General features: G+C 41.5%; 2 protein-coding genes and 1 long non-coding RNA gene across 5 annotated transcripts in view; 1 reads left to right on the forward strand and 2 right to left on the reverse strand.

Moving 5' to 3' along the window:
* Positions 1-13,810, forward strand: part of CAPN7 (calpain 7) — a 35,698-nt gene extending 21,888 nt beyond the window's left edge. For both annotated transcript variants that reach the window (XM_080387224.1, XM_080387225.1), the window contains 7 exons: positions 1,661-1,796; positions 2,255-2,330; positions 4,601-4,746; positions 5,421-5,483; positions 8,242-8,372; positions 9,502-9,594; positions 9,676-13,810. In XM_080387224.1, the coding sequence (XP_080243350.1) occupies positions 1,661-1,796; positions 2,255-2,330; positions 4,601-4,746; positions 5,421-5,483; positions 8,242-8,372; positions 9,502-9,594; positions 9,676-9,820 (790 nt within the window). In that variant the 3' untranslated portion in view covers positions 9,821-13,810. The remainder of the gene's footprint in view (positions 1-1,660; positions 1,797-2,254; positions 2,331-4,600; positions 4,747-5,420; positions 5,484-8,241; positions 8,373-9,501; positions 9,595-9,675) is intronic.
* On the reverse strand, positions 6,068-8,270 carry LOC308063830. Its single transcript, XR_013928095.1, has 2 exons — positions 8,140-8,270; positions 6,068-8,102 (listed from the first exon to the last, which is right to left on the reverse strand). It is a non-coding gene; the product is annotated as an uncharacterized lncRNA (long non-coding RNA).
* A 1,103-nt stretch (positions 13,811-14,913) lies between the features above and the next one.
* Positions 14,914-21,407, reverse strand: part of SH3BP5 (SH3 domain binding protein 5) — a 75,193-nt gene continuing 68,699 nt past the window's right edge. For both annotated transcript variants that reach the window (XM_080387273.1, XM_080387274.1), the window contains exons 7-9: positions 20,606-20,825; positions 17,082-17,342; positions 14,914-16,386 (exon numbers count right to left, since the gene is read on the reverse strand). In XM_080387273.1, coding sequence (XP_080243399.1) covers positions 16,205-16,386; positions 17,082-17,342; positions 20,606-20,825 — 663 coding nt within the window. In that variant the 3' untranslated portion in view covers positions 14,914-16,204. The remainder of the gene's footprint in view (positions 16,387-17,081; positions 17,343-20,605; positions 20,826-21,407) is intronic.

Below are 21,407 nucleotides of genomic sequence, written 5' to 3' on the forward strand. Positions count from 1 at the left end.
TGGTCCAAGAGATAAAACTTTGTGTCCATATCTCACTAAATGTTCTGATGTGGTGTTTCCTTCCTTCTGTTCTTCCTAGTTAGAGCTGAAGAGGTTGAACTCCAAACAATGCGCACTTGAGCCTGACTTTATACTTCAAAATTCTCAGCCCAGGCTTTGTTTCTGACTGCTTCTGTAATGCTGTTGACACTCCAGTGACATTTGTGATGTTGCTGCAGACCTGAGGTTGTGTAACCAGATTCTGACCTCAGTCCCACATCTATCAGAACAGAAATCAAATTTTTGTGCAATCTATCTTTAAGCAGTGACCAGACAGTACGTGAGTGACCTAGTTTTCATTTGGAGTTTATTTCCCTGGCCAGTTGAAGCTGCAAGTTGTTCGTGTAGTGTTTTTTGCTTTTTTAGGGTGTGTTCACTGATGTCAGAGTAGCTTAAACTAATTCCATTTTTTACCAGTTGCAGTTATTGCAAGTAATCTTCCTTGCCTGCTGTTTTTTTTTTTTTTCTTTTTTTTTCTCCCCTGCCCCAAACATGATACCTGTCTCCTACGTAGTATCCATCACATTCAGTCTTTTTGTCACTCAGTTTGTGGATAAGTGTGTATATAAGTTTTGGAAAGCAACAGTTTCTTTGTTTTTCTACTCTGCTATAGTGCACTTTGCTACTGTTTCTGCAGAGGTAACGTAAGCTCTGCATAAGCTCCTTCATCCATAGTGCAACTGCTGAGCTAATCAGTAAAGGTTCATTCTATCTTTGTGTTCAAATTCTAAAATACACTGTGGTGATGTAGCAAGATGAGGTAAGGTGTATGCTAATCTCAAAGCTCATCTACTGGTCTCTCTTTATGTTATTAGTGATTGCCATACCTCTGTGTAGGGAAATGCCTAGCGCAGTGGCAACCACTGTAAAAAGTGGAGTAGTAATGATGATAATTTGAAGCTTAGTTTATAATACAGCCTTCCACACATGCTGTGTGTGGGAAGGTCAATGGGACTTACAAATAGCTTTATCCACTTCTGTTTCCAGCATGCCATGCTTTGTGTTCAGCCATTGGCACTTTTTTTTTTTTCCACGCTGCATTTTCCTTGTCTAGATGATTCATGAGGTAGCAGGCAGATTTTGCAATAGGGTACTTCAAAGATCTTTTATCACTTCATGCAGGCACCCTTCCAATCATGGAAGAGATCAAATTTTAAAATTACCTCAGTAAAAAACTGGAAGAAAAAAATTTGGCGAGGTTTTGAAGCTAATCATAGCTTATGTATGGATTTCTAGAGTTACAGAAGTGTAGGTGTTTTTCACTTCATATTGGTGTATGCAGCCATGAGTATAATTGGGTAGGCCAGGCTCCTTGAATGGTTCAGCTTTTTCTGTGCATTGTGTTGTTGTGGTCACCACACCAAACAGCCAAGCTGTTTGTATTTAGCATTTTTTATTATTGTACCTGTGTTGTAATGATTTTATTTATAAATCAAAATTGTAAGATAATGCTTCTGACATGATTATAATATGTAATCGCTGTAGATTCTAGTAGAAAATCAGCCTTCAGTACCTTCGTACTGATAAGAGATAGCTCTGTATATACGTGGGATTTGGAGTTAGTTTTCAAAGTGTGGGTTAGTATCTTACCTGTCTAGTAACATGTCTGTGTTCCTTTTAGCACTTGGGATGCAAAGCAAGGCCCTGTGAAGGATGCCTACAGCCTGGCTAACAACCCGCAGTACAAGCTAGAGGTCCAGTGCCCACAGGGTGGTGCTGCCGTCTGGGTTCTGCTCAGCAGGCACATCACAGATAAGGTGCCGCCTTCTTTTTCCATTAGTAAGAGTTCTGCAGTATCTTCTGTAAATCTTTCTATATGACTTTCTGTTATTAGTATACTACTGCTTATGTTTTTGAGTTCAGGTATGTATGATTGTGTATATGTATAAATTTTAAATTCAGCAGGTACCACATAGCTCAATTTTTAGTCTGGTTCTATTTCAACAATGTTGTTTGTAGGTAAGTGGATTGTATTCCACCAAAGGTCCTCAAGTAAATTTGGATCCTGGTGTTTGAATTGTTTTAAGTTAAATTAGTGGCACTTTATTTACTTCAGGTATTTTAAAAAGAATTGGGTCGGGTATCTCAATAAATACAAATATTAGATCATACCATATGGTCATCAAAAGGGATGATAGAATGTGTACTTGATTCTGATTAAGTATTAGTTGCAATCCAGAAGTGTACAACTCTACTTGATTTGTATTTTTTATAGGATGACTTTGCACACAATCGGGAGTTCATTACAATGGTTGTATACAAGACTGATGGCAAAAAAGTTTACTATCCAGGTTAGTGTACGTTAATTGTCGAGAAGACTGTGTTATAAATAGATGGAGAATTGCAAAGGATTTTGTGGAGAGGAAAGGCACTTTTTGGTTCAAAACTAGACTCCTCACTGCTGAAAGGTCAATCTGCTGAAATAGGTGTTTAGCTCTGTTTGACCACCTTCAACAGCCTTCTCTGAAAGAATAAACCAAGCTATCCATGTTGGAAACGTGCTAAGAGGTCTACATAGTCCTGCTGACACTTATTTTGACACAGTATTGTCTTTGTTCTGTTTATTTTGCAGTGGTAGTTGTGCTTTTGTCTATCTGATAGCATAATTATTTCCCACATTTGTAGAATTATGTAAAGGTTTATGGCTTCCCCTAAATGAAAATAATCAAGGTTAACTGCTCTATGAACTTGGTTTAGTAAAGTACCTAAGCAAGCCCATGAGATACAGCTGAACACCTCAACCTATCTCAAAGTATTGGGTATGGAATGTTTAAGGAAAATATTTAGATGTTCAAATTTTATGCGAGTATTACTCCTGGTCATTATATGTCAGATTGTACTCACCTTGAGAAGAAGGGGCCTGGCTTTTGGAGCTTTGTTGTAGCTGCAAAAAAGCCATGTATGTTTTATTTCAAGACAGATGGCAGGTCTGAAACACAGGTTGAGACACAGGAAGTAAAGGTAGTGCCCAGGTTGAATGGATAGCCTGCAGTTTTAAGGCAGAGCAAATAATACCATATTTTTATTTATTCTTTACATCAAGTAGAAGTATTCCTTGGAATAATTCAGTGAAGGTGTATTCTAAGACAGGTGGGATTTGGACTTGCTTTTACAGATGGGGAACCACTTCAGAGCCGAGGTTGCATTCATGCAACACATAATAGCAACAGTTAATTAGACAGTAGCTTTTAAAGCTTTTTTCACTAAAGAGTGGAATTTGTGTGGGTTTTCCTATTGGAATGGCTGGTAAGGGTTGTATTGCTCACCTCTGGTCTTGCTCGGGGAACTGGGCAGCAGAGTTCACTTAGAATCCAAGCTGTCTGTCTGTGGAAAGCATCTCGGACCTGACCAAATCATGTTTTTGCGAGAGCTGATCTTGTTAAAGCATCTGCTTCTCCTTACAGCTCAAGACTTGCTTCTGGTGTTGCCAGTACTTGTAGCAGTGCTGATATTACTTGTCCTACTGAAAACATTCTTAAGTGGGCAAACCAAACATTTGTATAGTGGAGGGAGTTGTTCAGTTGTGCTTGAAAGAGAGTCTCCCAGCAAGACCACTAGCGAGAACTGGATGATTCATGTGTTTTGTCTTGCTACCCAAGCTCGTTTATAAACTTTTAATCTCACGAGCTCCAACTTGTTTAAAACCTTTTTCTGTGGAAATAGATTGGTCAAGCTGCAGTATTATTTTTACCATCTGTTAAAATGAGATCAGAACAAAGCAATTTAATCCTTTGGCAGTGAGGCTGAGATTTCCCATTCTGAAGCTTCTCATTGTTTTATATTAATCCTTTCCCCTCTCCCGTGTTGTTTTGTGGAAGAAAATATAAGGACCTGATCCGAGGCCTATTGAAGCAATTGGCTAGACTTGTTCCCGCTTCACTGAAATTAAAAGAAGTCTGGAAAGAACCAGTTAGGGGCCAAATAACAAATTAGTGTCTAATTGTAAAAGCAAATATTTGGGATCTTTATAATAAGTACTGCATGAACATTGGTACTGGGATGGAACTAAATCTGTGTAATGATCACAAGGATTTGGGGGGTGGAGAGAGAGAAAGAGAGTGAGTTAAATCAACGTGTTTTAAAGTCTTGTTTACCCAGTGGCCAAAGATTTTGGCAGATGGCATTCTGGAACTGTCTAGCCAATGGAGAAGGAACAGACGACTCGGAGAGATTTTTAGGGTGCTTGAACATTCCTTATCTTTCTCTTTAAATTTCAACATAATTGCAGTAGGTCATCTTTGAATAGTGGGAAACACTGGTTGACCCTGGTGAGAGATGGATAAGCAGGTTTCGCAAGTCACGGAATTTAAGCTGCAGAATTTGTGTCCTGTCATGTGTGATGTACCTCTCCTGAAAATAATAGTTGCTTTTAAGATTATCTGTCCTAGTTAAGAGTAAATCTTGAGGCTCTCTTGAGAGCATTCAGGTCTGTTTACAGTCTAACCTGAGTACCAACAACCTGACTTTGTTAGCAAAATTCACTGATACAAAATGGCTAAGAAGTTTACCATGCTGGGGCATTTTTTGATCAGGGAAAAGTGTTCATCCTTTTCTTTTTCAGCTGATCCTCCTCCATATATTGATGGTATCCGGATCAACAGTCCTCATTATCTGACCAAAATAAAGCTGACCTCTCCAGGACCCCATACGTTTACCTTAGTGGTGTCCCAGTATGAGAAACAAAACACTATCCATTACACAATCAGGGTATGTGCTGTTGGCTTCATAATGAATGTAAACAATTAAAAATGTCCTTTATTTGTAAGTTTGATTTTAAAAGTTGACTTCTAGATCAGTATTGTTATTTTGGGGAGGGAGGCTATGAATGATGGAGCAGAACTACTGGATGAAGTGTTAAATAATGTTCTCCTTTTGTAGTTAAGACAGTATAGTGTGTATGGTTTTAGTAATGAAATCAGCTGAAAAATACTTTATCTCCTAGAATAAAAAAATAACATCTGTTTATAGGCAAAGTATTGACTCTCTGTGTGTCCAAAAGAAGTCTATTTTAGATCCCAGTTAAGATCTGAAGTTTTTTGACTTCTCTTAAGCCCTTGGACTCAGTATGTGGATTTTTCTGTAACTGCTGAGTCATGTGATGATCGATGCTAGATGTCTGTCTTTGTCAATGGAAAAAAGTAAAATGCAGATTGTTTCCATTTTGCTTTTGCTAAGAAAAAATTAAACGGAACTAAGTCTTACTAGTCCCAGCGCTGTTTGGATTCTGAGTTTTGGACAGGGCTGTCTGATAAGTAATATAGGCATGTGGAGAACAAGTATCTAAAAATGATGTGTAGGCAATTCTGGTTTTTTGACATGTCATGATTTCATATGAAAAGTGCAAGATGCATGTGTGACCAGCTGATTCTTTTACAATGCAGGTGTATTCCTTGTGCAAGTTCACCTTTTCCCAGATTCCTACACCTTACACCATTTCCAAACGGGTAAAGAAATATTTTTTTTTTCTGGATAATAGTTTATCTGGATTGTTTAACTGTAAATTATTTGTAAATTATTTAACTGTAAATTAGTAATTATTTGTTAAACTGATAACAGTTTAACTGGATAATAATTCTGGTTTGTCTTTTCCGTATTTGAGTTGTACAAGGTTTTTAAATAAATTTTTATACTACTACCCAAAAATGCCAGCTTCTAACAAATGAAACTTAACTAAAGCTTAATCTAAGCATTATTAGCACAAGATCAATCCTGTGCTTAAGTTACATAGAATTTGCCAAACTATTAGCTGCATTGTTAGCAGAATTCATACTGACATAAAAGGCCGTGGGCTGGCTCGCTCTGTTCACACCGTTCTGTATGAATGGGGGCTTGGCTTTCACCAGCATTTGGTATGTATGCTCCACCTTCGTTACAGTGTGTTACTATAGCTGTACCATTGCTGATACGCTGTAAAGCCGCTGTAGAATAGAATGGCCTTTAGAATAACAATCTGTACCCTAGTATTTAATTACTCTGCAGAGATCAGATTGCAGTAGTAGTACTGCAGAGTAAAAACGCTGCAGAAGTGTTTCTCTTTTTTTCCCTTGAGAGAATCGCATGATTTTATTGGGGAAAATCTCTTGGCATGATGGGTATCTGTAGCAAGACCATGCCAAATGGACTTACTTAGGATGGCAATATCACAACGTGTTACTTACTGTTCCTAAATTTTGTGAAGACGTCTCAAAGGTCTGTAGAATTGGGATAAGCGCTCACGTTGCTGAACAGGATCAAAGCAATATGCCCACGGTGCTTTTCACGTAGAAATGCTCCCTGATAGTACAGCAGCAGGGGCAAGAGCAAAAAAACTTGACCGAAACCAAGTAGGAAGCCCAGGCAGTTTTGGGGCCTGCTGGTGTTGATATTTCAGCTGTCAACATGAGCTGCAGTTATACTTTCAGCTGAAGTATAAATGTAGCCAAGAGCTCACAGGATGAAGTAACTCTTGCATATTTTCACGTATTAGCAATTTCACCATCAAGAAAGAGTAAGCCAGCAGCTTCTACCTTTAAGCTCTGTACCTACCGTGCATACCCTATATGCGTACATGGGGGAATCCTACTGTAGGTAGAAGTCTTCAGTCCAAACAGTAACTTCCTCAGAAAGTGAGGAACAAGGCTAGTTTGAACCACTGCGGAAGAGTCCATTTTCTAGGACATTCATGCCTGAAGCTGGGTGCATTACTTTGTGATCAGGGAGGCATGCTGGCTTGCAGCTAGGCTCTCGAGTCCAGATAGTGTTTTGTACCAGCTGTTGTTTCTGGAACAGCCCCATGAAGCTAGCCTGTGCTGGAGAATGGTAACTGGCTATAGAGAGCCCTGGGAACAGCGAGATGATTTGCTTGGTTCTTCCAGAAACCATGGCCCTTTTTAGCTCTTAAAAACGGGGCTCAGTTTGGGGGAATACTTTAAGAGATTAAAAAACTCATTGAATGTGACCAGCCTGTTTGAGGCGGTTGTGTTATGTTTCAAAATAGAATTAAGTATGTGGAAACCTCCTGTTAATTCTTTGAAGATGTCTGTCTAGTATTTAAATAAAAGGCATGTTCTGTCTATCCAAGGACAGCTCTCTCTCCACGATTAAATACAAAAAGTTAGTTGCTTGTGCTTATTGGGTGCTGGCTTAGCAGTTACCATACTTAAAAACAAGCAGACAGATAACTTAATTCACAGTTTACCAGTAAAAGCAAGTTCTGCTAGATGTCTTGTACTACAGTGGAGGGGTCACCTCTGGAGCTCACCAAGCCCTAGGGGGATTCCTGGAACTAAGTGCAGCAGAGATGAAAAAGGCCTGGAAAGCTAGCAACACACAGCAGGTTTTGGTTCCTGGGCAGTAGCATGGTGGGGGGAGAAATCCCCCTTGCTTCCTGACTTGCCATGTTTGATGCTTTAGGACGCTGAGTGTGTCCAAACTAAAATAACAAAAAACGTTGCTCCTTGCTGAACTGACAGAAAGGGGAGGGAAGTAACAGGAGAAATGGATCTCTGCTATAAATTTGTGTGAATGCTTGGCATGTCTTACAAGTCTAACCTCTCAGTTTAATGACTAGCAGGAGGAACTTGCAAACAGATGGCCTGTTTCTCAGTGTCTGAGCAGCATTTTTCCTTTTGTATGTCTTTGTCCTTGCAGAATCTGTCCTTATGGATACCTTGTCCCTGTAATGCTGGCTCTCAGAGTGTTTATTGGTGAACAGACAGGGCTGGAGGCAGTGATTTCAAAAGCAAAGGTTACAACACAAGTAGTGTTGCACTTCCTGTACTGCTGTCAGTTCTCATTTAGCGCATCAGAGGAGGGTCCGAGGGGGACAAAAAAACCTCAACAAATCTGCATAGTCCAGTAGTTGTGGGATACATGGCAATATACATCTTCCATCAGATGCAGTTTGTCATAGTCAGAAACAGTCACTCATTACTTACCTAGTATAAGCTGAAAAAATACAGTATACTTTTAAGGTATTTAAGGCTTTGATCAAGATGGGTGCGGGACTGCAGTGAAGCCTTCTGAACACTTAACAGTCTTTCACTTGCACTTTAAAATTAGGAGTGAGTACTAAAGTCAGTGACCTCTTTAAAAAAAGTGACCTCTTTTAAAGTCAGCGACCTCTTTAAAGTGAGAGGAGCCTCTAATCTTGTTTGTGTGTATACATAAGCAATAAAAATCCTCAGGATACAAGGTATTTTCTGTACTTCTGACTTCTTTCAGGTTAATGGACAGTGGAAAGGTCACAGTGCTGGAGGATGCGGAAATTTCAGAGACACATACAAAAATAACCCCATTTATCAATTCCAGCTGGACAAGAATGGACCATTACTAATTGAGCTACGGGGACCAAGGTTTGTAGAGAATAACCATGCATCAACACAGCAAGAGTATTACATGCTAAAGATAAAGCTCCCTGAAAATCCAGAAGACAAGGTGTGGGAGGTGGCTCAGGCTAAGTGCTATCTATGTTTCTAACATCATCAATGGTGACTTAAACCTGCATGTCTGCTACTGAGGAAATCCTTGATCTACAAGGGAAGCAGAAACCTTTCTCCTTAGTTTCAGGATCTCAGCAGAGTGAGGCCTTGCATAGAAGGGAAGACAGTACTCTTTCTTCCTCTAAAAATTAAATCACAATCGTAATTCCTTTTCTTCTGTAGCAGAACTAATATGCAAGGTACTGAACCCCTACAGGCCGTCAGACAATGGCCTATGTAGTAGCTTCAGCTCTGAAAGTGCGTTTACTCTGCCACTAGCCGGCCAGGAGAAGTATTGGATGTCAGTGCCCTGTGGAGTAGATCTACACAGTTTGAATTCCTTCGGCAAAATTCAGTCTACCTCAAAATACCGGTATACAGTGCTTCTAAATAGCAACATCTGACACGCCCTCAAGTCTTTATCCTTTGCAAAGGTGCACCGTGGGCCTCACAAAATGGTAGCATGTCTCTATCCATCCTCCCCTCTTTGAGGAAACTCCTCCTGTCTGAAATGAAGATGAGTACTAAGTGGCTATACTGTTCTGTTAATTAAGTGGGGTTTTGTATGCACTTATTTCTGCGCTTGTGGATCGTATCTTAGTAGTTTGAATGACAGGGGCAGCGGTGCCTGTCACATGCATTAAAAGCTAGCAGTGCAACATGAGCAATTCTGCCGAGATCGTGGACGCTGATTTCTCTTACTGATCACCCCAGGATCGATGTGGCATGGCACCAGCGTGTGTCACCTCAAGTTTACCTACCTGAAGTCTGCTTAAATGCAGAGGCAGATTTCTAGCATGTGTAGTTCCAAATCTGAAGTGTGTTCTGTCTTTCTCCAAATTCTACGTTCATGTTGTGGTAAGCTTGACTTAAAGTTTGTCACAAATGTGGCAGGACTTTTAGATGTCTTCCAGTTACACTGTGTAGTTGCTAATAAATAGCCCTCTTTGTGGTAACCCTGATGACCTGAATAACTGAAATAAGTCTGTCACATCACTTGCAGGCAATACAGTGTTGGCTTTGAACTCATCATGGTCTCAACAGTAGGAGATCCTGGTTCCTACGGCTTTCAGAAAAAAAGCAGTGGTGACTACAGGTAATACTCGCTTAATGAAGTCCTAAAGTTTTGAAACATACTGCAGATGTTGGTTCTAACAGGTAGTTTCTTTTATCATAGGTGTGGATTTTGCTACTTGGAAGTGGAGAACATATTTTCTGGAGTTTACAACATTATCCCCACCACATTTCTGCCTCAACAAGAGGGTCCTTTTTTCTTAGATTTTAACAGTGCTACTCCTCTTAAGGTATTACAGCTGCAGTGAAGAGACAGATCTGCGCATAACTGTTTGAGGTGTTTTTGATCTGAGAACAGGACAACTCTTACTACACATCTGCATAAAAGAAAATTACATTCTAAGGTTGTAGCCGAAAGCATGAAATTACTGATTTGCCAGTTAATTGTGGTAGACAGCTGTGGGTTTTGCTGCTATGGTATTGGAGTGAGCACTATTCAACAGGCTTGTGAACAGGCTAAAACGCTTATATGCAAATGAACTGGCAAAACTCTATTGCAAATTTTTCCACACTTCAAATCAAAGTTTAGTGAGTTAAGAGTAAAACTACCATTGAAATTCTCTTCTCCCAAAATACAGGGTATAAGGGTTTAAGACTTTATGCTTAAAAGTAAACATGTAAGGCAAAAAGTATTGTGTATTCTGCTTATTCAGTCTCAGGACCAAATAGCTTTTCCTACATATTTGAGCTGCTATCTTGAATGTTTTCAGCATTGAACTAGTTCTCACAACTAAATGTAAGTTTACTACTGCTGAGCATATACTATTCCAAACTAACACGTTCAGCTTATCTAGAATATGTACATAGGAATAAAGGAAAAGGAAGATTCTGGCTTTAGCCATTTTTGAAAGAAAAGCAATGGCTTTTTCACTCGTGTTACATGTACTTTGAGAGCTGTTGATTTCATATCTGTATTACTTTAGTACATAATAATATTATGGCACAAAGTACTCCATGGCTTTCTTCCTACTAGCTGCAATCCAGATCAGCAGTGAAAACAGGAGGTTAGCCAGCAGTAGCATACAGACAGTGCCGCATGCCCTTTGTTCGGCAGGTGTGAAAGGTTCTCAGTGAAAGGTGCACTGTAAAGAGTCTCTGCACCTACTGAGGCAGTGAACTACTCACCATCAGCATCCCAGCAAAGAAATGTTTTATTCTCATAATTTTGATAAATATTCAGCCTGTAGGGGAAGGATCATTTAAACCGCTCCCCCTAATAAACCATGGCTGTAAGAAATGCACTTGCTGATCCCATTATACAAGACTTCTTTGAAAAGATACCTTTCTCCGTGTAAGATGAAACCAGTGAATGAATTGAACACGTGGCCAGTGTTGTCAACAGAAGTAGGGTTGGAGTTCTCAAGAAAATGGTGGAAGTAGGAGTTGCAGAACAAGATTTTTTTAGAAGCCCAATATATGTGCTCTTCCTCTGGAAGATCTATATATGTTGTATCTGAAGGTACCTAAAGGTAACAGAGCTTTTAATGTAAAAGTACTAACTGCCTCACAGATTCTAAATGGATTATTTTTTGTTGTCCTAAATTTTGGCAGACTTAAAATTCCACTATATTTGACAGCTGGGGGAGAGGGTGGTTTAAAAACAGCTATAGGAAGTTCTTTGCCAGTTCAGAGGGTTTGGCAGTTTTCCAAGCATAAAGGTAGCATTTTCTTATTTTAGAGCACAGGTGCCATTTGGTCATTGGGAAACTGAGCACACGTGCTACAGGAGCACCAGAAATACCTGTGGGCTAAAATTATTACCATAAAAGTTTGCTATTAGCCCTCTCCAGAAAGTACAAGATACTCTTGTTTCGTTTCCTTCATCAGACAGCTGCTTAACAAATGTCTAGCTTTCAAAGGGCACTGAAGGCACATGCCTCTGACTGCACTTCTCTCAAAGACCATCTGGGCTAGAAAATTTACGACAAGCATGTCAGAGTGTGACTTTTACCTTTTTTTTGCAAGGAAGTTTCTGATGATTATTGCCACAAATCAACAGAGGGAACGGCATGGGTACAAGCTGAGTGAAAAACAGATGGGGTTCTTTGTTGTTCTCCTTGGCTTTTGGAGTATGTGCCAAGGCCTGCTTCAGCCCTTCAAAATTAAAATTTCATACCACTCCTGTTTTCCCTACAAATTTGTGTTAAGTTTCTAGCTCAGACTAAACCAGAGTAGTAATGGCTCCTGCATATATTTTATCACCTATAAAGTTAGAGATAATTAGGAAGTCTCAACTGAGTATCTTTTTGACAGCACAAAAGGCAGATGCCAGAACTGCCAGCTTTCAGTACTAAGTTCTTGCACATCCTCTGCTATTTGGGATCAAGCTGGTAGACTTGCCTACAGTAAAATCTGTTGTTGTTCTTCTGTAGTTTGTTTCTACTCTGCAGGAGGGGGGGTTCTGTCTCTTACACACACACCCCCCAATTCTGGATGAAACAAGCATAAGGCTCAGCTTCCATACTGTGCTAAACTAAAAACAATGAATATACTCACTCTCTTAATGCCAGGGCAAGGCATTAAGGCCAAAGGCTCCTATCTGTACCGGGATACACTAACATGTTTTACACATTACAGTACAGTCAGTGGATTTGGCTTATCCCCATAAATGCACAGGATTTAAGCTTTAGTATCAGTGTCCTTTATAACACAAGTCCTATTCAAATATTGCACCAATTAGCTACAAGAATACCACGCTGTACATTTCCTTTCAGATATAAGGCAGAATACTCAGGTGGAGTATTTAAAAGGAAATACAGAATAGTCTGAAAAATTCTAGTCTACAGGTTCTAGTTGTGGCAAATGAGTTTTACAACAAAGCTTTCTTAGGAAGAAAAGTTCATGTAAGCACTTATGACTTGCTTTGATATTTTCTGTCAAATACATGCTTCTATATTTTTTTTCTAGAAGTAAATCTGGAAAAATTATTGAAAAGTGAACTAATCCTTAGATTTTTCAACAGCCTCAGGTCAATATCTAGGTTAAGCCTTTCTTTGCCCTATACCATTTAGCATTTTTTGATCCATATGACATACAATAATTCCATGGTTGTATCAGCATCTAATGTGATGCAGCAAGACTTTCAGAAAGGAATAAGGCTGCATGTGCAAAAACTTAAATAGCTGCACAACAGCTCAGGCTATTACAAATGTACATTGGTCATTATGATGCACCTCTTGACCCTTAAGTCTTCTCTGCCTGTAAACGTGTAATTCAGGTTTTTAAACATTAAAATAGAAAGACTCATAAAACATACCATCAAGCATCCCACACGCATAAATTGTTTGTCAGACACTACAAAATGAGGGTGATAACTGACAAAACAAAAGCCAGTTGCTTTAAGGGTCTGTAAGAGGATTTACACTTTCTTCAATTCACTAAGGAAAGACTACTTACAAAGAAATTATTTTTAATTTTCTATCAGTGGCACAGAGGGATAACTAGAGATTGCCTCTTCAGAAGTTCTGACATTCTCCTCACATGCTGCACAACCTTTCCTGTGTGGCTTATTTAAAAAAAAAAACGAAAAACCAAACCCAACATACCTTCTTTGAAGCTGCATACAAGACCCCATAATGCTGCTATTTATAGTTCAGGACAAGACACGCACCCCAAAGCCCACACATCCCCCAGTTTGTTTTATTAGGGAGGCAACAAGTTAGTCCTCCATTAATCCAAGCCATCAGCTCTCAAAGACTCAGTGAGAGGTCATGCCATAGATGAAAGGTATGAGCAGCTTCCATCCCATCTGCCCCATGCGTCTGACATTCAGTTCTAGTTCCCTGATGCAAGTTTCTTGTAACTTTTGTAAAGCAATTATGCACTTGACCATATAATCTATGCGGTATTTGAACAGCCGATTATTTAGAATTAAGTTTACGTACACACAGTAGAGGGTTTTGACATTCAGTCAACAAGGACATTTAAATTGTTTGATAATACCAAAGAGAAGCAGAATTCCTAGGTTAACATCATTGTTTATACATTCTCACTTCAGGGCAGCTGAAGTGATCACGTGTACTTTGATACATCAGAAGCTTATTTTTATATCCATGAAGGCAGCTACCATAGTGTCACACTTCAGCATGCCCAAAGAGCTCCAACAGAAAAGTAGCTGGAGAAAGCTTGTTCATTTGCCTGTACTCCATAGTGATGTGTGTTCATTTAAGTTTGTCATATTTATCATTACGGCTTTTATGAAGTTTAAAATAAAATGAGTTTTCCATTAATTTATTAGACACGCAGCTCGGCCTGTTTGCTTGCACGTCTGAAAGGTGATTTACCTGCCAAGCCTGAGGGCAGACTTGCTGCAGCAGAAGGCTGCAGCAAGATCTTTACACAAATCTTGCAGAAGTATGGTGTAAAAGCAGGTTCCACACCCTTTTGAACTTCCTGATCAATGTTTTTACCCTGCAGAGCTAAACCCAATCAGCACATAAGCAAGGCAGCACAGAGCTATTTTTATATCCTGTTGAGCATAAAATCAATTCATTGCCCAAGTGCAGGGAGTTTAGGTTTCCAGTCAGAACTGGCAAGATGGGAGGTAAAAACTGGCAAGAGTGGTTAACAAAACAAAACAAAACAAGAAAAACACACACACCATCAAAAAAAACACCCAAACAACCCAGAAAGATGTAACGGGTTGACTGGCAAGTCTGCAGAAATAAGATACTCAACCACAAATACCTCTGCTAATTTTTCTAACTGTATGCGGCACAGACAATAGTTTAACTACAAAAGTCTAAGCAAAAATATTTAGTGCCACGTGGCATTTCATATTGAATACTGTCAGTCTTGGCTTTTTCCCCAAATAATGGCCACATCAGAAGCTGGAACCACAGACTTCTCTCCTAAGCATTTACTGGGCTGGGAAATGCTAGCAATGGAAGAGTGAAGCCTTCAGGTCTTCAGAAGATGTAAATGTATAAATATTTAAAGCTATTACAGCTTAACAGCTATAACATGTTGAATCTAATTTTTATGAAAATGCGTTTCTTTACCTCAAATCCTTTATGGCCTCACAGCGAATTTCAGCGGCATGAAGTACAGAGGTTTCATGTAAGCAAATACCTTCCTTTTTTCTGCATACCAAGGAATTTTGGAAAACTTGACTAAAGCTGTGGTCTCACGCCATTCAGAATAAAAACTTAATCACATATGCAGGGATCCAGGAAGCTGGAAGGAGGTAACAAGTTGTCCACATACCACGAGGGAGTCCAATACCAGAGTGTCATGGGGCTGCAATCTTCAGCTGGAAGTGGATATTTAAAGACTAAACTTGCTGTGGGAGAAGATTCAGTTCTTGACACTTGAGATAGACTTCACTTGCACAGACTTAAAATGTGGAAAACAAAAATGTTTACTGTAGTGTGAAGAATCTTACATTAACTTTGAGAATAGATACACAAGCTGTGGCAGGAACAAAATACAACAGGACTGCAAAAACATAGACTAGAAAATACTTTGGGCAATACTAAAATTAACAATTAAAATCCCATCAAATTAACAATATAAACTGATGTTTTAGATAAAATGGTGCTTTCAGAAATGCTTAGCCACCAAAACTGAAGAGTCCTAGGATTTTTACTACCACTTATTAGCATAATTACCAGACACTACTACTGCCTAACAGCTGCTGGCAAAACATGCCCATGCCCTTTCTAGTTTTATTGAACACTTTCTCTAGGACATACTAAAATCCCAAGTCCCTTTAACAGTTATAAAACCCCACACAGTACAACTTACGAAGAAGCTTAAGAACACACTGTCAATCTACACTGGCAATTCCTTTTCTTCATGCATATTTCAACGGCGAATCCCTTATCATAACTGTCCTTGAAAACATCTATGACTTCCATTTTTGAGAAAAAAACCCACTTAAAGTGCTGAAAAATAATACTTCACTTTGGGGGGGAGGGAGGGGGGCGGGGGAAGGGCAAGGGGCCTATCAACTCTTTTTGGTCACTGGGCATCACCCTTAAGATCCAAGCCAGACTTGGGAAGGTGGCTAGAAAGGGCCTGCCACCGCTGAGTGTTACCATTGCCTATCTGTCTGTCCCAACACTGTTTTTTGTAGGCACGACTCATCTTTATCCTTTCTGTGAGCACCAAGGGAAGAGTGAAGGCTTTTAGACACCACACATGCAACAGCTTTCCTGTATACAAAATATTTCTACAGTTTCAGCATAATACAGACAAATACAGATGTTTAAAGAATATGCCACTTGTACTCAAGAGATCCACTGTATCTAAAGAGCATTTCATTCTACAAAACTGAAGCCAAACTGCACTGGGCAAATGTTTGGCTTGAATTTCAGACCCCTCCAACTGGCATGAATTTACACGGGAATATTACTAGTTATTGCTTCAGCCAGGCTGCTACAAAACAATTTACAAAGTCTGTGAAATATGAGCACAGCTTAAACATTTGATACCTTGTCCGGCCTACAAAGGATTTACTGAATAAAAACTCCAGCCCTCTACATCAATTAGACTTCTTAGTGCAGTTTTAAATTCTTAGAGTAAACACTTAAGATTTGGCATATATTATTGGCACAATGTTCTTCAAACACCTAGAAGTTCATGTATAAATATTTGTACTCCCATTAATCAGGACAGGGCAAAAGGAGGACTCAGCCAATCTGGGCAGCTTTTCTGCCAGCGCATATTCCCTCTTTGATTTTCATGCACTGAAGGGAGAGCTGCTTCATTCGGTTATCCAAAGCCAGCCCTTCAGTGGAGCTGCTCCTGCTGCTGCTCCTATTCTTGTTCACTCTGTCGCTTGTCTTGTTCTCAGCCCCTTCTGCCCTATCCCCTGCAAAGAAAGGATTAAACTACATGTTAAACCTGGATTTCATTCTGTAACTTAAGCTTCAAGTGGGTGCCTCTGCAGCTTCCTTTGCCAAAGAGTGAAAAAAAATAAATATATAGGAGCAGGAGCAAGATGCTTTAACAAAAACGAAGTTGGCCTTCCAAGCCATGTACATCTTGTGCACTGCATCAGCAAATTACAGTATAAACAGCCTTAGGTTGGAGAACACAAAGAGCAGTGGTAATCCTCTAGTCTGAGCTTATCAGCAAGGGCTGGCACAGCCTGCAAGAGGTTCCTTTCGGCACGTTATTTGTTTTTTTTTCCTGGGAAGCAGGATTTTCAGCAAAACAACCAACCAAAAACACAACCACCAAAAAACCCCAACTAAACTCAGATTTTCCTTAGAATAGATGTACCATCAGAATCCCACTGATCGCTGATTTTGTGAGAAACCTCAAACCCCTCCACTGAGACAGAACTGGGGAACCTTCCCAGCCAGGAGAACAATAATTAAAACATTTTAGATGTCATTATTAACTGCGAGATGCAGGGCCTTCAAGAACCGCCTTCCCCAAAGATGCGGCCAGCGGGTCAGAGCTCAGTAAGCTGGTGATATGCCTAGGGGAGCTGAGAAGGTTTTCCTGCTCCCTTTAAAAAGCTGAAAAGCACTGGCCCAGGACGTATCCAGCTGTGCGTACCTCTTTCAGCTTCACACTCGGGGGAGGATGCCCCGCTGCATTCGCTTCGGGGGCCAAGGACAGGAAAGAGCATCCCAAACTCTGAGAGGGATACAGGGCTGGGCAGATCCAAGCTTCCAGGTCGCGTCGCAGGAGGAAACTGAGTGGGCACCTCACAAGGACTCGTAGCACCAGAGCTGAAGCTGGACACTGACTGAGTTTCCGAATCTTCTTCGGATATGAAGCTGCTGCCATTATCATCCTCAAACACTTCTGAAGCCACTGCAATGTTCAAAGAATATTTCAGTTAGCAAGGCTACCCCCCTCCAGGCACCTTCCCGGGCAAAGGCAGTTTCTCAGGTTTGCATTTTCTGCACATGCATGCACTGCTAACCCGCGGGCTGCCTCTTCTCATGCTCTGCCCCCTTTGCAAAGCCTTAACCCAGCATTTCATACGTGGATTATGAAGGCCTGATTCTGCTTTGAGGAACAGCACACCTGCCAGCCATGCCATGCAAGACCAGCTCTACACTAGCTACTGCTCCTCATGCCAAGATGCTTTTGGATTTTTACTGTCCCTGGTGCCCCCTGCCTAGCTGGCCTTGTTCTCTTGTGGTCTGTGGTACCTAACTTAGGCCAGTGCCTAGTCCCATGTGCCTGCCTCACCCAGCACCATCTTGATCCCAGCACAGACTCCTGGCTCCAGGGGCAGGTTGCTTCCACCTTATTTTCCCACTTTCGGAGTTAAAATCCAGCACGATCTCCCAAGATCTCTTTTTGGATGAGGATCACCAAGCAACACCAAATTAAAAAAAGCCCCACCCACACATACAATTTTCCTTGTTCAAGTTTGCTCAGATCTGAATTCTAGTTAAAGCAAACCAACTCCAAACTCTCTGGCTAAATCAGGCTGCTGGGTCTTTGTTAGCAACAGGAGGAGAAATCCATTAAAGAAGGTTCCATTTTGTGCGACATAGGGGTGTAGGTTTTGCTAAAATTCAACATTTTTCAATCTTGGCTCATTGCAGGATGGGGACCTATGAACTAAAGACTTCTGCATACAAGTAGTCCCACCAGGATCAGAAGGTTTTTTACATGCATCAGCCTCTACACAACAAAAGCGTGTGCTGGAATCACACTGGTCTAAAGAAGTCCCACAAATAGCAAGACATTTACAGTGACCTGAGGTTATCTTCAATTACACCTTGCAATTCCTGCCCTTGTTAGAGAGACTCAGAACCGCCTTGAAAGAGCAGCAGGAGCATTAACACAGTGGCTCAAAGAAGTTTCAAAATAGTTCTTTGGTTACCCTGGCAGCCTGGGGCTCACATGCACCACTCGGACACGAAGGGTGCCAACAGAGGCAGCTACTGTCATAGCTATTGCAAGGAGGTCCAACCTCTTTCTGCTGTATTTGCAGATTGCAGAACTGTACTTGCACATCAGAATTGACCTAAAAGGCTTCAAACATAAAACTGATAACAGTTTATCCACCTTCCTGAGCCCCTTCCAGGGGACTCTGTGCTCAGAGACAGTTTGTGGTTTGGGTTTTGTTGGTTTGTTTTTAATGATGTCAAATCCAAAACTGCAGAGCTGCCTTTCTTCTCACTTGCTTTGTTTTACCAATATACGGTGAACAATACAGGTAACTGCAGGGGGTGAAAGCAAAAAAAAAAAAAAAAAAAGGTTGGGCAAAAAAGATGTTTCCAATTACAGGAGTCCTCTACTTCGCAAGAAGCAGCGACACTAGCCAGTCTACAAGCGGCACAACTTAAACTGTAACTTACTCATCACCACCTAAACTTACTATAACACACAGGAGCATCTGCTAGGGCCAAGAAATTGTTGCTGATTATTTGGTGTATTATTCAACTCCAGCAGACATAAATCACGATACAAAGGACCTTGGTGGAAAGCCCCCCACGTTAACAATGCATGAGAGCTGCACCTGTCAAGGCTATTTTGGTTACGATGTCTTGCAGGCTGCTAGTCCTGCCCAGTCACAACCCAGTTCTGTGTTGGCACTAGATGCAACCTGGAGTCCTTCCACCTATGTCAGGCTGTGCAACTCAAAGAGAGGGATAGACCCATGCTGCCAGTCCTTGCCTGCGGCCTCAGCAGCAGCCAGAAGGGCCAGCAGCTTGTTGCTCTGAATTAACTTTCCTGGTTCTTTCTGGCCCTACATACCAGGCCCCTGAACTCCTTCAGCGCAACAAAACCCTCCACTCACTTATACCCAAGGCTCTTGGAAGGCCTTCTGCACAAGGAGGAGCACTTGTGGGTATCCCAAGAGGCAATCTTTGTCTAAAGGAGAAAGGCTCAACTCTGGCTCTCCATATGCAGCCATACCAAAACCACAATGCATCAGCTGGCCCAGACACTGCACCTGCTGTGGCAACTCAGGTCCCAGCTACACAGTACTGAGTGACAGCTCCAGCACATCATGCAAAAACTGCCACTGCAGAGAATGGAGGCCAGCCCAGGGCTGCCTCCCAGCTCTCACAGCACAGATGGGCTCTACTGTGGACCTACATGGCCCCGCACCAGTACGCACCACTGTCTACAAGGGAACTGCTTATTCAGCCTTCAGGCACTGGGGTTGTGTAATTATGAACTCCTGCAATCCTGACGTAGACTTTTCCCTGCAGAAATGGAGCTGAAATACAAATTAAACTGGGATTTGTGGATCTGGGTAGAAAAAGACTTTCCACATGAAGAAGGAGAGAAGGTGTCCAGGAGGGAGGAAAAAGTGGGCTACATGGAGTGTTCATCCATCCACTTTCATCCAGAGCCAGGACAAAAAGCGAACTCACAATACAACAGACCGTTCCAGTGTGTGCAACCCAAGGACCCCACGTGCCTAGAGATTAGCTAGGCTTGCAGCTTGCTCAGTGGTTGCTGCTGTCACCCAAGAGAAACATCTCTCACACAGAGCCTCTCAGTGCACTGCATTAGCACATTGCTGCCTCTTTGCTTCCCTTATTCACAGCACACGTGCTCTGCTGAAATCACATATTGACAAAAGATCCTACAGTGCAAAGGAGCTTAACCCTACACCCCTTCTGTGCGAGCATCATGCCTTTCTGTACTGCTGTAGCTCTTCCACAGGCCCAACGCTGCAAGACAAGTGCATGATCCAAAATATCTGTTTCCAAACAGCACCGCCACCTCAACAACCTGGCTGAGTGATCTGCAGCAGCCTGTGACCACTCCAGGCAGGTCACCGACAGCAGCATCACTGGCTTAAAAATAAGAAACATGCTTTGAAGTGCTTTAGTTCTGTTCCTTCCATACAGCACTGTACAAAAAATAACAGTGATGTTAAGGGAACAGCTGATGCACTTCAACTCACATCCTTCTCCCTTGAAAACTGGCTATTAAAGAATACAATCAACTCCTGTAATAATGAGAAGCGTTACAAGTTAGCCACAGTCCCACAACAGCCAGCAAATTTCAAACTGCAGAACATGCAGATCAACCTTCATCTCAGCATTTCTTAGGACACCCATGGGATATTCCCAGACACGGGAGTGCTCTGTACTCACTGGAGATGGTGTCTGACTCCGGTTTACTTGCTGACAGGTCTTCCACAGAGGTATTGCTCCCTTCAGCACCCACACCACACCCTCGAGGCCCCATGGCAGTGGACCGTCTCCTCTCGTGAATCTCATCTGAGATCATCTCCAGGTTTTTCAAGGCAGTCTTATACTCCCCCTTTGCCAGAGCCAGTTTTGCCTGCAGGTCATCCACTGTTTTCTTCAGTTGCTAACAAGGAAGACAGGTATTACGTGTGCTTTCATTATGAACAACATGCAGTATGCAGTTCTCTGTTGCATATCCATGTGACTTGCTCTGCACAGGCAAGCTAGCATAAACCAGGGTTGGTATCTAGGTGATGGGAGAATTCATAATTCAAGAACACACCAGCACAAGCAGTGGCACTTGAGAAGGAGACAGCAGCAAAGCAGACAACGGTAGCCAGGGGCTGGGATTACCTCTGGAGTGTGGCAATGGCCCAAAATAAGCATAAACCAGGGGTCCCCTAGTTAACATGCAGGATCTCTTACTAACATGAATGCAGCTCTCAATGCAATGTCAATGCTTATCCTACAAGCACTCCTAAGGGTTTGCTGGCAGCCCCTGCCTGCAGGGCACAGCATGGCTGTGGCTCATCCCTAAAGGGGCTAAGCCTCACTCTCCTCTAAGCACCAGACCCATCACTTCTTGGTTACTAAACCGGTAGATTACAAAGCAGCAACCCTCCAACCCTGACAGCTGTAGTAGAGCAGTTTCCATGCCCCAGGTGCAAAGCCCACTCTACAGGAAGGGCAGAAGTGTTGTACACCC

Source organism: Falco punctatus (assembly GCF_963210335.1).
Source record: "Falco punctatus genome assembly, chromosome: 4".
Lineage (NCBI taxonomy): Eukaryota > Metazoa > Chordata > Aves > Falconiformes > Falconidae > Falco > Falco punctatus.